At 39.7% G+C, this 14273-nt stretch overlaps 1 protein-coding gene across 1 annotated transcript in view; it reads right to left on the bottom strand.

The window, feature by feature from the left end:
• LOC134797323 (uncharacterized) overlaps positions 1-13568 on the bottom strand; it is a 59340-nt gene extending 45772 nt beyond the window's left edge. The window contains exons 1-2 of the mRNA XM_063769546.1: positions 12387-13568; positions 8801-8959 (exon numbers count right to left, since the gene is read on the bottom strand). Coding sequence (XP_063625616.1) covers positions 8801-8959; positions 12387-12932 — 705 coding nt within the window. The 5' untranslated portion in view covers positions 12933-13568. The remainder of the gene's footprint in view (positions 1-8800; positions 8960-12386) is intronic.
• Between the last annotated feature and the right edge of the window lie 705 nt (positions 13569-14273).

Below are 14273 nucleotides of genomic sequence, written 5' to 3'. Positions count from 1 at the left end.
CCAGCCAATGCGAGCTAGATACCTAGCATCTCAGCAGTTCTGTATAGCAAGCACCCAAGTGCATTAAAATACATGCAGTTCTATCTCCTAGAACTAAATTTGGCAAAGTTTTGAAAGATAGTCTTTCAAAACTCCAAAAAAGTATCGAAATCGAGGAATTGCTAAGTTCTGAGCTTGGCATCCCAGCCAATGCAGATATAATACCCAGCATCTCAGCATTTCTGGATAGCCAGCTCCCTAGAGCACTAGAATAACCACAGTTCTATCTTCTAGAAGGAAATTTGACAGAGTTTTGATAGACTATCTCCGAAAATAGTCTCAAAATCGAGTAAATGCTAAGTTCTGAGCGTAGCATCCCATCCAATGCAGGTATGATACCCAGCATCTCAGCATTTCTGGATAGGCAGCTTTCTAGAGCACTAGAATAACCACAGTTCTATCTTCTAGAAGGAAATTTGACAGAGTTTGAATAGACTATGTCCGAAAATAGTCTCTACATCGAGAAATAGCTAAGTTCGGAAAATTCGAAAACAGACAACTAAAACTCATCGAGACAATTCTAAAAACCCCTAACACAATTAGGTTGCGTTGTTTCATCACAGAGTTCCTATGGCCACCTCCTGTCTCCATCATCAGATCAGTTCGACAGTACCATATTATTGTATTGTCATCAGAACTACATACAGCTGCCAATTTTCATGACGCTACGATCCTTGGAAGATGGTTAAATTAGTTACCTTAGATTCCATTACATAGTTAGTTACATACAGGTCGAGAGTTCCTATGGCCACCTCCTGTCTCCATCATCAGATCAGTTCGACAGTACCATATTATTCTATTGTCATCAGAACTACATACAGCTGCCAATTTTCATGACGCTACGATCCTTCGAAGATGGTTAAATTAGTTACTTTAGATTCCATTACATAGTTAGTTACATACAGGTCGACCTAATAAAAGCTTGTTAAAAACAATGTCTCCCGCCGCCGCGTCGCTATGTCTGTATGTTCGCGATATACTCATACGGCGCGATTCGGGAAATGAATTAGAGATCCACTAGATATGAAATAGTAAATATATGTGACGTTCCACGGCTAAACGTACCTTATGGCGGCTGGCGCTTACGCTATTATTAACGCCGTTCCAATATTCAGCCGTGGCAATGGTACCTTTTTCCGTGGATCGTCACATATCTTTACTAGGTATTTCATATCTAGTGCATCTCTAATTCGTTTCCCGAAATGAAACAAAAGAAAATCAACACACAACAATAACGTTTACAACCCACGACGCCGGACCTGATGGCTACGTGGCGGTTTGTGCCTTTAAATGTGGACTCTACATATTGATAATATGTTTTATTTTATTACATCGTTTCACAGAAGCATACTATATACGTTTTTTGGTGTCTCATTCATTATTTCATTATGTAAAGAATCAAGGTACCTACGTGGTCTTGTATATAATATATGTAAGGGAGACTCGGTTTATCGTAATTATATCGTAGCAGTTTTTACTTAATCGCGGATATTTTGTTTATGAAGGTTTGTTATACTATATTATTTTTCATCACACTCGCTCAGTAAATGTGGAATTGCACGCAGGTTTAGCGGGAGTTATAGAAAAAGCGTTCTCCCTAGGGAGTTATGAAGTTTCTAGTGCCATAATTAACAGTTTTTAGGGTTCCGTACCCAAAGGGTAAAACGGGACCCTATTACTAAGACTCCGCTGTCCGGCCGTCCGTCCATGTTTCCGTCTGTCACCAGGCTGTATCTCGTGATCTGTGATAGCTAGCTACAGCTGAAATTTTCTCAGATGATGTATTTCTGTTGCCGCTATAACAATAAATACTAAAAACAGAATAAAATAAAGATTTAAGTGGGGCTCCCATACAACAAACGTCATTTTTGACCGAAGTTAAGCAACGTCGGGCGGGGTCAGTACTTGGATGGGTGACCGTTTTTATAGATAATGGTACGGAACCCTTCGTGTGTGTGCGAGTCCGACTCGCACTTGGCCGGTTTTTTGTCTTTATACTTAATTTTTGTATCGCAAGTGTGATGAAAAACATTGTGTGTAACTCGGGGCGTAATAATATTGCAAACTCGAGTCTATACTTACTCTCGTTTGCAATATTCAACTTACGCCCCATGTTGCACAATGTACTATAGTTTAGTACATTGTGCAACATGTTACTTACAAAATAATTTGTCTAGCAAGTATGAATGTGTCATGTGTTTTCTTTATTTTATTTATGAGTTTTACCATGCGAAAACATCAAACCCATGACCGGCACAAAAGGGGTATTTTTAAACAATCTTATCATCAAGTGCACATGCAAAATAGAATTTTACGTAAGAACCAAAATGACCGATGTAACTACTCGTGACCTAACGATTATAGGCTATCAAGAACTGCTGAGATGGTGGGTGTCTGACCCGCATTGGCTGGGATGCTAGCTCAGAACTTTGCCATTTCTCGAATTTCAGACTATTTCAAACAAAATCCTCCAAAACTCTGCCAAATTTCGTTCTAGAAGATAGAACTGTGGTTATCCTAGTGCACTAGGGAGCTGCCTATCCAGAATTGCTGAGATGCTGGGTATCAGACCTGCATTGGCTGGGATGCTACGCTCAGAACTTAGCATTTACTCGATTTCGAGACTATTTTCGGAGATAGTCTATCCAAACTCTGTCAAATTTCCTTCTAGAAGATAGAACTGTGGTTATTCTAGTGCTCTAGAGAGCTGACTATCCAGAACTGCTGAGATGCTGGGTATCAGACTTGCATTGGCTGGGATGCTACGCTCAGAACTTAGCAATTCCTCGATTAAAATACTTTTTTGGAGTTTTGAAAGACTATCTTTCAAAACTTTGCCAAATTTCGTTCTAGAAGATAGAACCGCATGTATTTTAATGCACTAGGGTGCTTGCTATCCAGAACTGCTGAGATGACAGGTATCTAACCCGCATTGGCTGGGATGCTACGCTCAGCATTTAGCATTTACTCGATTTCGAGACTATTTTCGGAGATAGTCTATCAAAACTCTGTCAAATTTCCTTCTAGAAGATAGAACTGTATTTATTATAGAGCACTACGGAGCTAGCTATCCAGAACTGCTGAGATGCTGGGTATCAGACCTGCATTAGCTGGGATGCTAAGCTCACAACTTAGCATTTAGTCGATTTCGAGACTTCGATACTATTTCCGGACATAGTCTATCAAAAATCTGTCAAATTTCCTTCTAGAAGATAGAACTGTGGTTATTCTAGTGCTCTCAGGAGCTGGCTATTCAGAACTGCTGTGATGCTGGGTGTCTGACTTGCATGAGCTGGGAAGCCAAGCTCAGAACTTAGCAATTCCTCGATTTCGATACTTTTTTCGGAGTTTTGAAAGACTATCTTTCAAAACTTTGCCAGATTTCGTTCTAGAAGATAGAACTGCATGTATTCCAATTCACTAGGGTGCTTGCTATCCATAACTGCTGAGATGCTAGGTATCTAGCCCGCATTGGCTGGGATGCTAAGCTCCGAACTTAGCTATTTCTCGATTTCGAGACTATTTCAAACATAATCCTCCAAAACTCTGCCAAATTTCGTTCTAGAAGATAGAACTATGGTTATTCTAGTGCACTAGGGAGCTGCCTATCCAGAACTGCTGAGATGCTGGGTATCAGACCTGCATTGGCTGGGATGCTACGCTCAGAACTTAGCATTTACTCGATTTCGAGACTATTTTCGGAGATAGTCTATCAAAATTCTGTCAAATTTCCTTCTAGAAGATAGAACTGTAGTTATTCTAGAGCACTACGGAGCTAGCTATCCAGAACTGCTGAGATGCTGGGTATCAGACCTGCATTAGCTGGGATGCTAAGCTCACAACTTAGCATTTAGTCGATTTCGAGACTTCGATACTATGTCCGGACATAGTCTATCAAAACTCTGTCAAATTTCCTTCTAGAAGATAGAACTGTGGTTATTCTAGTGCTCTAGGGAGCTGGCTATCCAGAACTGCTGAGATGCTGGGTGTCTGACCTGCATTGGCTGCGATGCCAAGCTCAGAACTTAGCAATTCATCGATTTCGATACTTTTTTCGGAGTTTTGAAAGACTATCTTTCAAAGCTTTGCTAAATTTCGTTCTAGAAGATAGAACTGCATGTATTCTAATTCACTAGGATGCTTGCTATCCAGAACTGCTGAGATGCTGGGTATCAGACCTGCATTGGCTGGGATGCTACGCTCAGAACTTAGCATTTACTCGATTTCGAGACTATTTTCGGAGATAGTCTATCAAAACTCTTCCAAATTTCCGTCTAGAAGATAGAACTGTAGTTATTCTAGTGCACTAGGGAGCTGCCTATCCAGAACTGCTGAGATGCTGGGTATCAGACCTGCATTGGCTGGGATGCTACGCTCAGAACTTAGCATTTACTCGATTTCGAGACTATTTTCGGAGATAGTGTATCAAAACTCTGTCAAATTTCCTTCTAGAAGATAGAACTGTAGTTATTCTAGAGCACTACGGAGCTAGCTATCCAGAACTGCTGAGAAGCTGGGTATCTAGCCCGCATTGGCTGGGATGCTAAGCTCCGAACTTAGCTATTTCTCGATTTCGAGACTATTACAAACATAATCTTCCAAAACTCTGCCAAATTTCCTTCTAGAAGATAGAACTGTGGTTATTTTAGTGCACTAGAGAACTGGCTATCCAGAATTGCTGAGACGCTGGGTATCAGACCTGCATTGGCTGGGATGCTACGCTCAGTACTTAGCATTTACTCGATTTCGATACTATTTTCGGACATAGTCTATCAGAACTCTGTCAAGTTTCCTTCTAAAAGATAGAACTGTGGTTATTCTAGTACTCTAAAAAGCTGGCTATCCAGAACTGCTGAAATGCTGGGTGTCCGACCTGCATTGGCTGGGATGCCAGCTCCGAACTTAGCAGTTACTCGATTTCGAGACTATTGTCGGACATAGTCTGTCAAAACTCTGTCAAATTTCCTTCTAGAAGATAGAACTGTGGTTATTCTAGTGCTCTAGGGAGCTGGCTATCCAGAACTTCTGAGATGCTGGGTTTCTGACCTGCATTGGCTGGGATGCCAAGCTCAGAACTTAGCAATTCCTCGATTTCGATACTTTTTTGTAGTTTTGAAAGACTATCTTTCAAAACTTTGCCAAATTTCGTTCTAGAAGATAGAACTGCATGTATTCTAATGCACTAGGGTGCTTGCTATCCAGAACTGCTGAGATGCTAGGTATCTAGCCCGCATTGGCTGGGATGCTAAACTCCGAACTTAGCTATTTCTCGATTTCGAGACTATTTCAAACATAATCCTCTAAAACTCTGCCAAATTTCGTTCTAGAAGATAAAACTATGGTTATTCTAGTGCACTAGGGAGCTGCCTATCCAGAACTGCTGAGATGCTGGGTATCAGACCTGCATTGGCTGGGATGCTATGCTCAGAACTTAGCATTTACTCGATTTCGAGACTATTTTCGGAGATAGTCTATCAAAACTCTGTCAAATTTCCTTCTAGAAGATAGAACTGTGGTTATTCTAGTGCTCTAGGGAGCTGGCTATCCAGAAATGCTGAGATGCTGGGTATTAGACCTGCATTGGCTGGGATGCCAAGCTCAGAACTTAGCAATTCCTCGATTTCGATACTTTTTTGGAGTTTTGAAAGACTATCTTTCAAAACTTTGCCAAATTTTGTTCTAGAAGATAGAACTGCATGTATTCTAATGTACTAGGGTGCTTGCTATCCAGAACTGCTGAGATGCTAGGTATCTAGCCCGCATTGGCTGGGATGCTAAGCTCCGAACTTAGCTATTTCTCAATTTCGAGACTATTTCAAACATAATCCTCCAAAACTCTGCCAAATTTCGTTCTAGAAGATAGAACTGTGATTATTCTAGTGCACTAGGAAGCTGCCTATCCAGAATTGCTGAGATGCTGGGTATGAGACCTGCATTGGCTGGGATGCTACGCTCAGAACTTAGCATTTACTCGATTACGAGACTATTTTCAGAGATAGTCTATCAAAACTCTGTCAAATTTCCTTCTAGAAGATAGAACTGTGGTTATTCTAGAGCACTACGGAGCTAGCTATCCAGAACTGCTGAGATGCTGGGTATCAGACCTGCATTGGCTGGGATGCTACGCTGAGAACTTAGCATTTACTCGATTTTGAGACTATTTTCGCAGATATTCTATCAAAACTCTGTCAAATTTTCTTCTAGAAGATAGAACTGTGGTTATTCTAGTGCACGTGGGAGCTGGCTATCCAGAACTGCTAAGATGCTGGTTGTCCAAACTGGGATTTTTGCTCAAACTTAGCATTAATCAGAATTTACCTAGAATTATTTTTCATGTTCGTGTCCCATACATATATGAAAAAAAATTTTTTACAGTTTTGACTAGAACTCATTATATATCGTCTAGAAATGTGAGTATCTTTCATTTAAATGCTATTTCGAGGCTGTGGAGTGGGTAATGGCTGGGATGCTGGAGTGTAAAAATGTGAAGTTAGCATCTCATTTTAAAATTTCATTTTTTTCGCGAAAATGAGCAGAACTATTTAAAAAAACCATCTAGAACTGTAGAACTATTAGGGATGCTACTAGAACTCTCATAAAAGTTTGAGATGCTAGCACTTGATATGCTAGGTTCACACACACGCCGCATGTCGAATAAAAAGGAAGAGAGAAAATACTTTTCAAGGGTAATAAAGAAGATTCTTACAATTTCTCTATTGTGGTTCTAGATGTTAATAATATATTTGGTTTAATAATAAGAAGTCGAATATTGCAAGAATATATAAGGCAAAGCAATATACTATTAATTTAAATATTGTTTTTTTTTTTTCACTCCTGTATTTTTTACCTAACCTACAACTCCTAGAAGCCATGATTAGCTCCCCAAGGCCCACTTCATACCTAATGCTGACAGCAACGTATCATAGCATGATCGTATCAGGCCCTGTCAAACATGAAGTGAAACATCTAGAACGCGGGTATGATCTAGAGGAATTTCAATATGGTAGACCATATGATAACCGTATGTACCTATGCTACGCAGACTATGACATGAGCGTAACGACTCCTTCAAAATATTGTTGGTCGGGTCGGTCCAGTCACGTCACGGTATGGTGTTGGCAGGGGACGGAATGGTTTAGTGGGTGATGACTGATAATATTTCATACAAAGCATTATTTTGAGCCGGACATGATCCTTTTACAGCCACGTATTACATCATTCTGTTACAGTACGATGCAGCGGGCACAGGCCACATGTAGGTATGTTTTGTTGAAGTCGAGGAAGGTTCCAAACGGTACCTAAATAGTAAGAGATTGTTGAAATTAGACATCTAACCGTGATCCTAAATACTACTACTAAGACTATGGCTTACTTAATAAGTTGGATAGTTTGTTTTGAACATTTGTACCTACCCACCTCATCGGCTTCGTTTATGTACAAGCAAGCGGGCTCCGTTGTTAGGTTGGTGAAAGTTTTGTGTAAGGAAGTCTTAGGATTACTTTTACAAACTTACGAACCTGAATTGAAATTTAAAAAATCCTACATATGTACCTATTTACTTAATTGAGTACCTACAAGCTAGCTGTTTGAAATTAAAGTTGTAAACATGATGGGTGTGTTGTGGTACTTGTAGGTATCACCGTGCATAATCGATATAAGAGTGCGTAAAGCGCATTTAGTGATTATTCCATACTTCCTTATCCCTTAGGGCAATAAGTAATTATACAAATTATATTATTACATAGTATATGAAACTTGTTTTTAAGTTATAATTATCATGAGTTCAGTTAAAAAAGTACAAGCAAACCACCCGCGAGAGCGAGTCGCGTTATAAAGTCGCGTAGACTTCAACTCGCGGATTGACATAAAGCCGAGAGAATATTTTGTCTCAAAATAGGCAGTTGTGCTACGGATTTTAGTTCAAAGTCGCGATCGTTGTCATTTTCTGACAGTGACACCTGATCGCGAGATTGTCGCGGCTCTCGCGCGTGAGTTGTGCTGCCAACACGCGACAAGCCGCCAAGTCGCGCCGATCTGTCTCTTCTCGCGCCTGTCGCGGCCAGTTGTGCTAGAGGTGCTGAGAGTCGAACGACAAGTCTTGTTTGTTTTACATGCGATTGTATAGCTAAGAACCAAAAGCGTTTGTAATAATGACCAATACAATTATGGTACGATTTATGGGGCTATTCAGACAATTAAATATGGCGCCAACAGTATAACATTAACAATTGTAAAAAGTCTTTTCACGGGAGCATTTAAGCGGAATGTCGCTTAAGAACGATGCGCTTTGTTTTCGAATTAAAACTGTTGAGTCATAAGAAACCGAGTTTTCGAATTAAAACTGTCATGAGTCATATTAACATTAAGCTAATTTTACGGTTTAACGCACGTTATTTTAGTCATTCACGCGCCATGTTTCGGAGAGCCTAGGTCTCCATTTTCAAGCACTAACAGTGCATGAGCAGCGGACATGATTTATGCGCACCGCTTACTATCGCTCGCCACGCAGCGCACTGGACATGCTTATGGTTTGACACTGTCAAAAAGTATGGACCCATGTGCAAGGCTCCCACATCCAAATGCCCTATAAAACCCACCTTTAAAGTAGTCTGTGTGGTGTGGTCCAGAAGGTTGAGGCACGTGGGGTGCGCGTAAGACTTGCACTGATGCCAGCTGATGAACCCTTGGCCGTGGCTTTAAGGTCACTTAGTATGGAGAACCCCACGTTTAAAGACTGTGGAAGGCTATAAAACTAGCTCACCTTTAAAGTAGTCTGTGTGGTGTGGTCCAGAAGGTTGAGGCACGTGGGGTGCGCGTAGGACTTGCACTGCTGGCAGCTGATGAGCGGCTCGGGCTCGCCGCTGCTGTTGCGCGTCTCCGTGCCCAGGCACTCGGCGCAGATGGGCAAGCCTTCGGGGCTCTGGAAGTAAAGACTAGGATGAGGTACAAGGCACAGGGCTGGATTAATCAATAAGCAAAGCAGTTGCTTATGGAACCACATCTTAATATTGTTCCTGATACGGCAATTGCCGTAAAATTCACTTGCACTTACAGTAGAGTCCGGTTAGTACGACTTCGCATATAACAACCAACCGCTTATAGCGACGTAACTATAGGCACTTGTTTGGTTTTAGTACAAGTTACTATGAAAGCACAACCGTTTATTACGACTCCGCTTATAACGACCGATCGCTTTTAACGACGGAAATTGACTCAAAATCCGTCCGTCAAGTTCGGTTACAACGACGAGCGACGTAGTTTTTATAAGTAAGTTGTTGATAAGAAGCTTACTCCGTCCCGCGCACCCAACTCTCCCTCTTTTGCCTATACGGAGCAGTATGAAATAGTCATGTGACTTTTCGTAATCTTGCAAACTAAATAAAACAATTCCCATTATTCAATTGAGCTTAAACTTCACATACATAATTAAGTTGGGTGACAATGCAATATTTTTGTACCTTCCAGCTGATCTGATGATGGACACAGGAGGTGGCCATAGGAACTATGTGATAAAACAACGTCATCTTGACTAGTTCCCCAAGAATTATGACTTTTTATTCTACGGGATTCGAGTAATTTGCGGATGACGAGTGAGTACGCGTACCTTGAAAAGTGGCTTCTTCTAAACACACAAGTCTCTCCATTTAAGACAAGGTGTCGTAATACTAACGTAAATAAATATTTAAAAAAAAATCTTTCTTTTTTGTTTGATTGTCTTATAAGTATTAATAAATACAAAATGATGTAATTATTTTGATTAAAAAATACATTAAAATTGGCAGTTCGTTTTGTACGACGTCCGGTTAGTACGACGTAATATCAACAGTCCCTTGGGCGTCGTTATAACCGGACTCTACTGTATCTGGTGTTATCATCACATCATCAGGACCATCAGGACCAAATATCAGTAATTAAATGATGGAATTATTTTCACTATTGGGGTCAGTCAGCAACTACTATCAATCTCAGATAATAACTGAAGAGTAGTTTTTTTACAATCCTTCCTCGCGTTATCCCGGCATTTTGCCACGGCTCATGGGAGCCTGGGGTCCGCTTGACAACTAATCCCATGATTTGACGTAGGCACTAGTTTTTACGAAAGCGACTGCCATCTGACCTTCCAACCCAGATGGGAAACTAGGCCTTATTGGGATTAGTCCGGTTTCCTCGCGATGTTTTCCTTCACCGAAAAGCAACTGGTAAATATCAAATGATATTTCGTAGGCAGCAACTTCCGGATTGAAAGCCGCGCGCCCTTACCGCTAGGTCACCAGCGCAGTTTTTTTTTACAATATTGGGAGGCAAAAAAGGAACCAAATCCCCTGATGGTAAGCAATTAGCTTCGTCCATTATCACCAGCAACACCAGAGGGATTTATCATCATAATAAGTCCCTCCTGTTCTTAAACTAGACAGCTTGCGAAAAAATCAGAACTAGGTACTTTGTAAGGTCTAATTTGTTTCTAAATATGAATGTTGTTGGATACCAATTCCTCAAATAATTATATATATTTAATCTTTATTGCACAAGGAAAATACAAACGTCCAAAAGGCGGAGTTAGTGCTCATGCATCATTCATATTCTATTTTTCACAATAATATAAACATCTAGCTAGCTACTATATATCTTGTTTGTTATCATAAAATACAAATATATCATATATACCTGTTTTGCCGTTATAAGTCCAAAGTAACAATATGAAAACAAACTAAAAAATAATACTTTTTGTATGACATCACTAAAATGAAATAAATCTCCAACATCAATATTCAGCAAAATGAACTTTTAAATTTATTAAACACTCCTCATTTAGCAGTTACAGATCAGAAATGCAGCATGCCTATATAAGATTGATTGTCCGTAGCTAATTTGAACATTATGCAACACAACCTTGATCAACTTGAGACCGTTGACCCCGCCATTGAACCTTCCGTGAGAACAAGCAAAAACCCAATTGGTTACTACTAAGATCCTGTCTGATAAAGACATCTAATTCTTAATTTATGGCCAGTGACAATGTTCATAGATATCTATACAGTTTTTGTATGCTTTCATGAAATTTTGGTGGATAATTTGAGCTGTTTAACCTGTATTTAAATTGTAATATTAATGTTGAATTATTTAAATTGTAAATGAACCTTTTAGCAAGCAAAAGATGGTGATTGAGCCATAAAGATAAACTATAAACGAATAAGAAGTGAGAATAGGGTGAATTTGACTGTATTGAAAATAAAATATTTTTCACCATGCATGAAATAAAGCAGCACCTGAAAATTCATAGAAAAATGTAGACAACAGTTATATTTAGACACAATTTCTATTTTGAAACCCGTATAAACTATAAAGAGTAGGAAATTTGATTGTGACGTCCCATGCTAGTGTTTCATATAAATTCCATAGTACCAAAAACGTTTTGACAGTACGAAAAAAGAAACTTATTTTACTAGTTTGTACCTATAATATACTTGATTTGTAAATGTGTAAGCTAAAGATAAGTTTGTTTACAAACAAGTATGCAACTGTTATCAGTTATAGGTTATGTTTATTCACAATTGGTCTGTCATAACAAAACTACCTATGAATAAGCATTGTTTCATTTTAGATAGGCAGCTGATGCTGGTACATCTAAATCATAGTTCACTTAGCATGATTTCACTGTTTTATATATTAAGTGCTTGAAAAAAAATCTCAAAGTATCTATCAATGAGTACTTTTGTAAATCGTCAAATTGTAAAAGCCTTTAATATTGCTTGGTAACAAAACTTAATCTTGACAGAAAAATACTAACATTATTGTAATAGATGTCAACTGTAAGCACACATTCACTGCCAAGAACATGCTAGTTGTGTTCATTATATCAGCTTTCTTTAATATTGTCTGGCTCTTGTTTGACAGTGTCAGCTGACCATTCATTTTCAATATTATATTTTGCATTGGAAATGGGGTGCTTGGCACTGAAAGTATTAATTTATTAGCAGTTTTCTATGATGTGATACATTTTGTTTTTATATAAGTATAGATAATGAATACAGTGAATAAAGGTATGTCATATAAAAATATGGATTATAAGTTCTAGGTTAAGGATTTGAAATAAAAATACACATTGATAATAATTGCTTCATATCAATTAGATGGAGGATGGATATTAATATTTGTTGACCTTATTGTGGGATTGCAATAAGTTACTCCAATAAGTACTTTAATACCAAAACCAAATTAAATCTGTAAGAGCATATAGGAAGCATGTAAACAAAGATAAAACAGAACTGTCCAAGCAGAAGTAGTATTAAAACTTATTATTTACTCAGTAACCATGTTAGTAAACAGAGAAAGTATAGTATTCTTACCTTTTCTGATTCCTGGTTCTTCTTCTGCTTCGGAGTTCGCTCATGTGACCCAGCCCTTGGTCTCTCCGCAGCCTTATAAAATCCCTGATGGTGGGTTATCAACCCCCTAGTAACGGCCCGCTTCGCTGCGGCCTTCAACACTGTACGCACATCAACTTCAGGGTCCACAGTCACTTGGTATGCCTGCTGCAGATGTTTCTCTATAGTCTTTAAGTCACTACCGTCCCGTTCACCTAACTCGCGCACTGCTTTAGCCACTGCCCGCGACACATCGATGTCCGGTGCTATCCTAAGAGTCCTGCTTTGCAACCCCCCTGGGTCCTTGTACGAGCTCTGCCCCTTGTTGTACACTTTCAGCACGGCGCCCTCGCGCACGGCCCGCTCCAGGCGCTCGGAGACCACGTCCTCATGATAATTGTGGTGCTGCCTGATCGCGTGACAGATGCGCTCCACGCTCGGCCGCTGTTTCTGTGAACGTATTTTCCGAATCGCCTCGAGTATCCATCGCTTCCACACATCCTTTCCGACGTCTTCCGGCTCGCTCATCTTTGTCTACGATTATTTTGATCGGCCGTCGGAGTAACGGTACGGTACTGGAGCGCTGTCAACACCCATCGTATTTTGGCGCCTCGAGCGAAATTCCATTTTACGAAATGGAACCTCGCCGGAAGGGGCCGGAGAGCGCAGCGCGCCGCCCGACGCCGGCTCACAGCATGTTGGCGGCCAAGCGGGCGCCCGTGGGTGACACATCGCGCTTTGAGAGCGGGTTTCGGCGGAGCGAGCATCCGATGGCGGCCATCTTGTGACAATCCAAATTTACGTCGAAGGAATACACGCGACGTAAATGCTTTGGTTTAATTACACTTCACTAAATAACTACCACAAAAGGGTTGATTGATTTATTGTTCCTTATTTACCTCTCACTAAATGTAAAATAAAACCTAATACAGCAGAGTACTTTCCGGTTCTTTTTTTTTTCACAATGCGACTTCACAAACAAACAACACAAAGTGATGACATGTAATGATTAGGTGTTTGTAGCCCGCAATGATATTCCAATAGTTAATTTACTTTTATATCAATGGTTTATTACAAAATTTACTTGAAAACATTCACAAAACACCAACAAAAGGCTCTTCAAAATGGCTATCAATCAGTTGCTATATGAAAAAATATTTTTGATATCCTGCTTGTCGCCGCAAAATGTATTGCCATTTTAATTACAATTAATTTACCAAAAAATATGTTTTCACACGGTTATTGTCTATGGTAACACTCGTGTAAGGCGTGCCCAGACGAGTAGATTTTTCGCCAATCTGATTAAATTGTCCGATCGAATCAGGCCGTTCGGACGCAAACGCCAATTTGGCTCGCCGAATTAAACCGCCGATTATGACCGATATTACCGATAAAATGGAGTGCGGATGCAAGAATACCATTTTGGGACGCCAGTATTTTCGTTTTGGGGCATTTTTTCAATTTAGAGGGTTCTAATATCACCATAAATCTAAAATTGTTGATTGGAAATTGCCGCCAATTTCATTTATGATCAAATCGGTCGATTTAATCTCCTCTGTCTGGACACGTCTTTATAATTTTAATTAGAAAATTGAAAATCGCATTCAATTAAACAAAAAATTATAAACGTGTATGACTATCCCTCGTAATTTATTGATTAAACCTATATTTTTACCCCTATTAATAATTTACCTTGTGTTTGACAAACAAGATGAAAACATGAAACATGTTTGAATTTAATCATTTGAAAAACGCTTCAAAGGAACGCGCGGTCAGCGAGTTTTTACGAAAACCAAAACAAAATTTTCAAAGAAACTTGTGATTGCGACCGAAGAATCAGTGATAGTAGAAAATACATATAGGACCAGA

Source organism: Cydia splendana, chromosome 15 (assembly GCF_910591565.1).
Source record: "Cydia splendana chromosome 15, ilCydSple1.2, whole genome shotgun sequence".
Taxonomy (NCBI): domain Eukaryota; kingdom Metazoa; phylum Arthropoda; class Insecta; order Lepidoptera; family Tortricidae; genus Cydia; species Cydia splendana.
The sequence above is the reverse complement of the archived record's forward strand: the minus strand, read 5'-3'. Positions and strand labels throughout refer to the sequence as shown.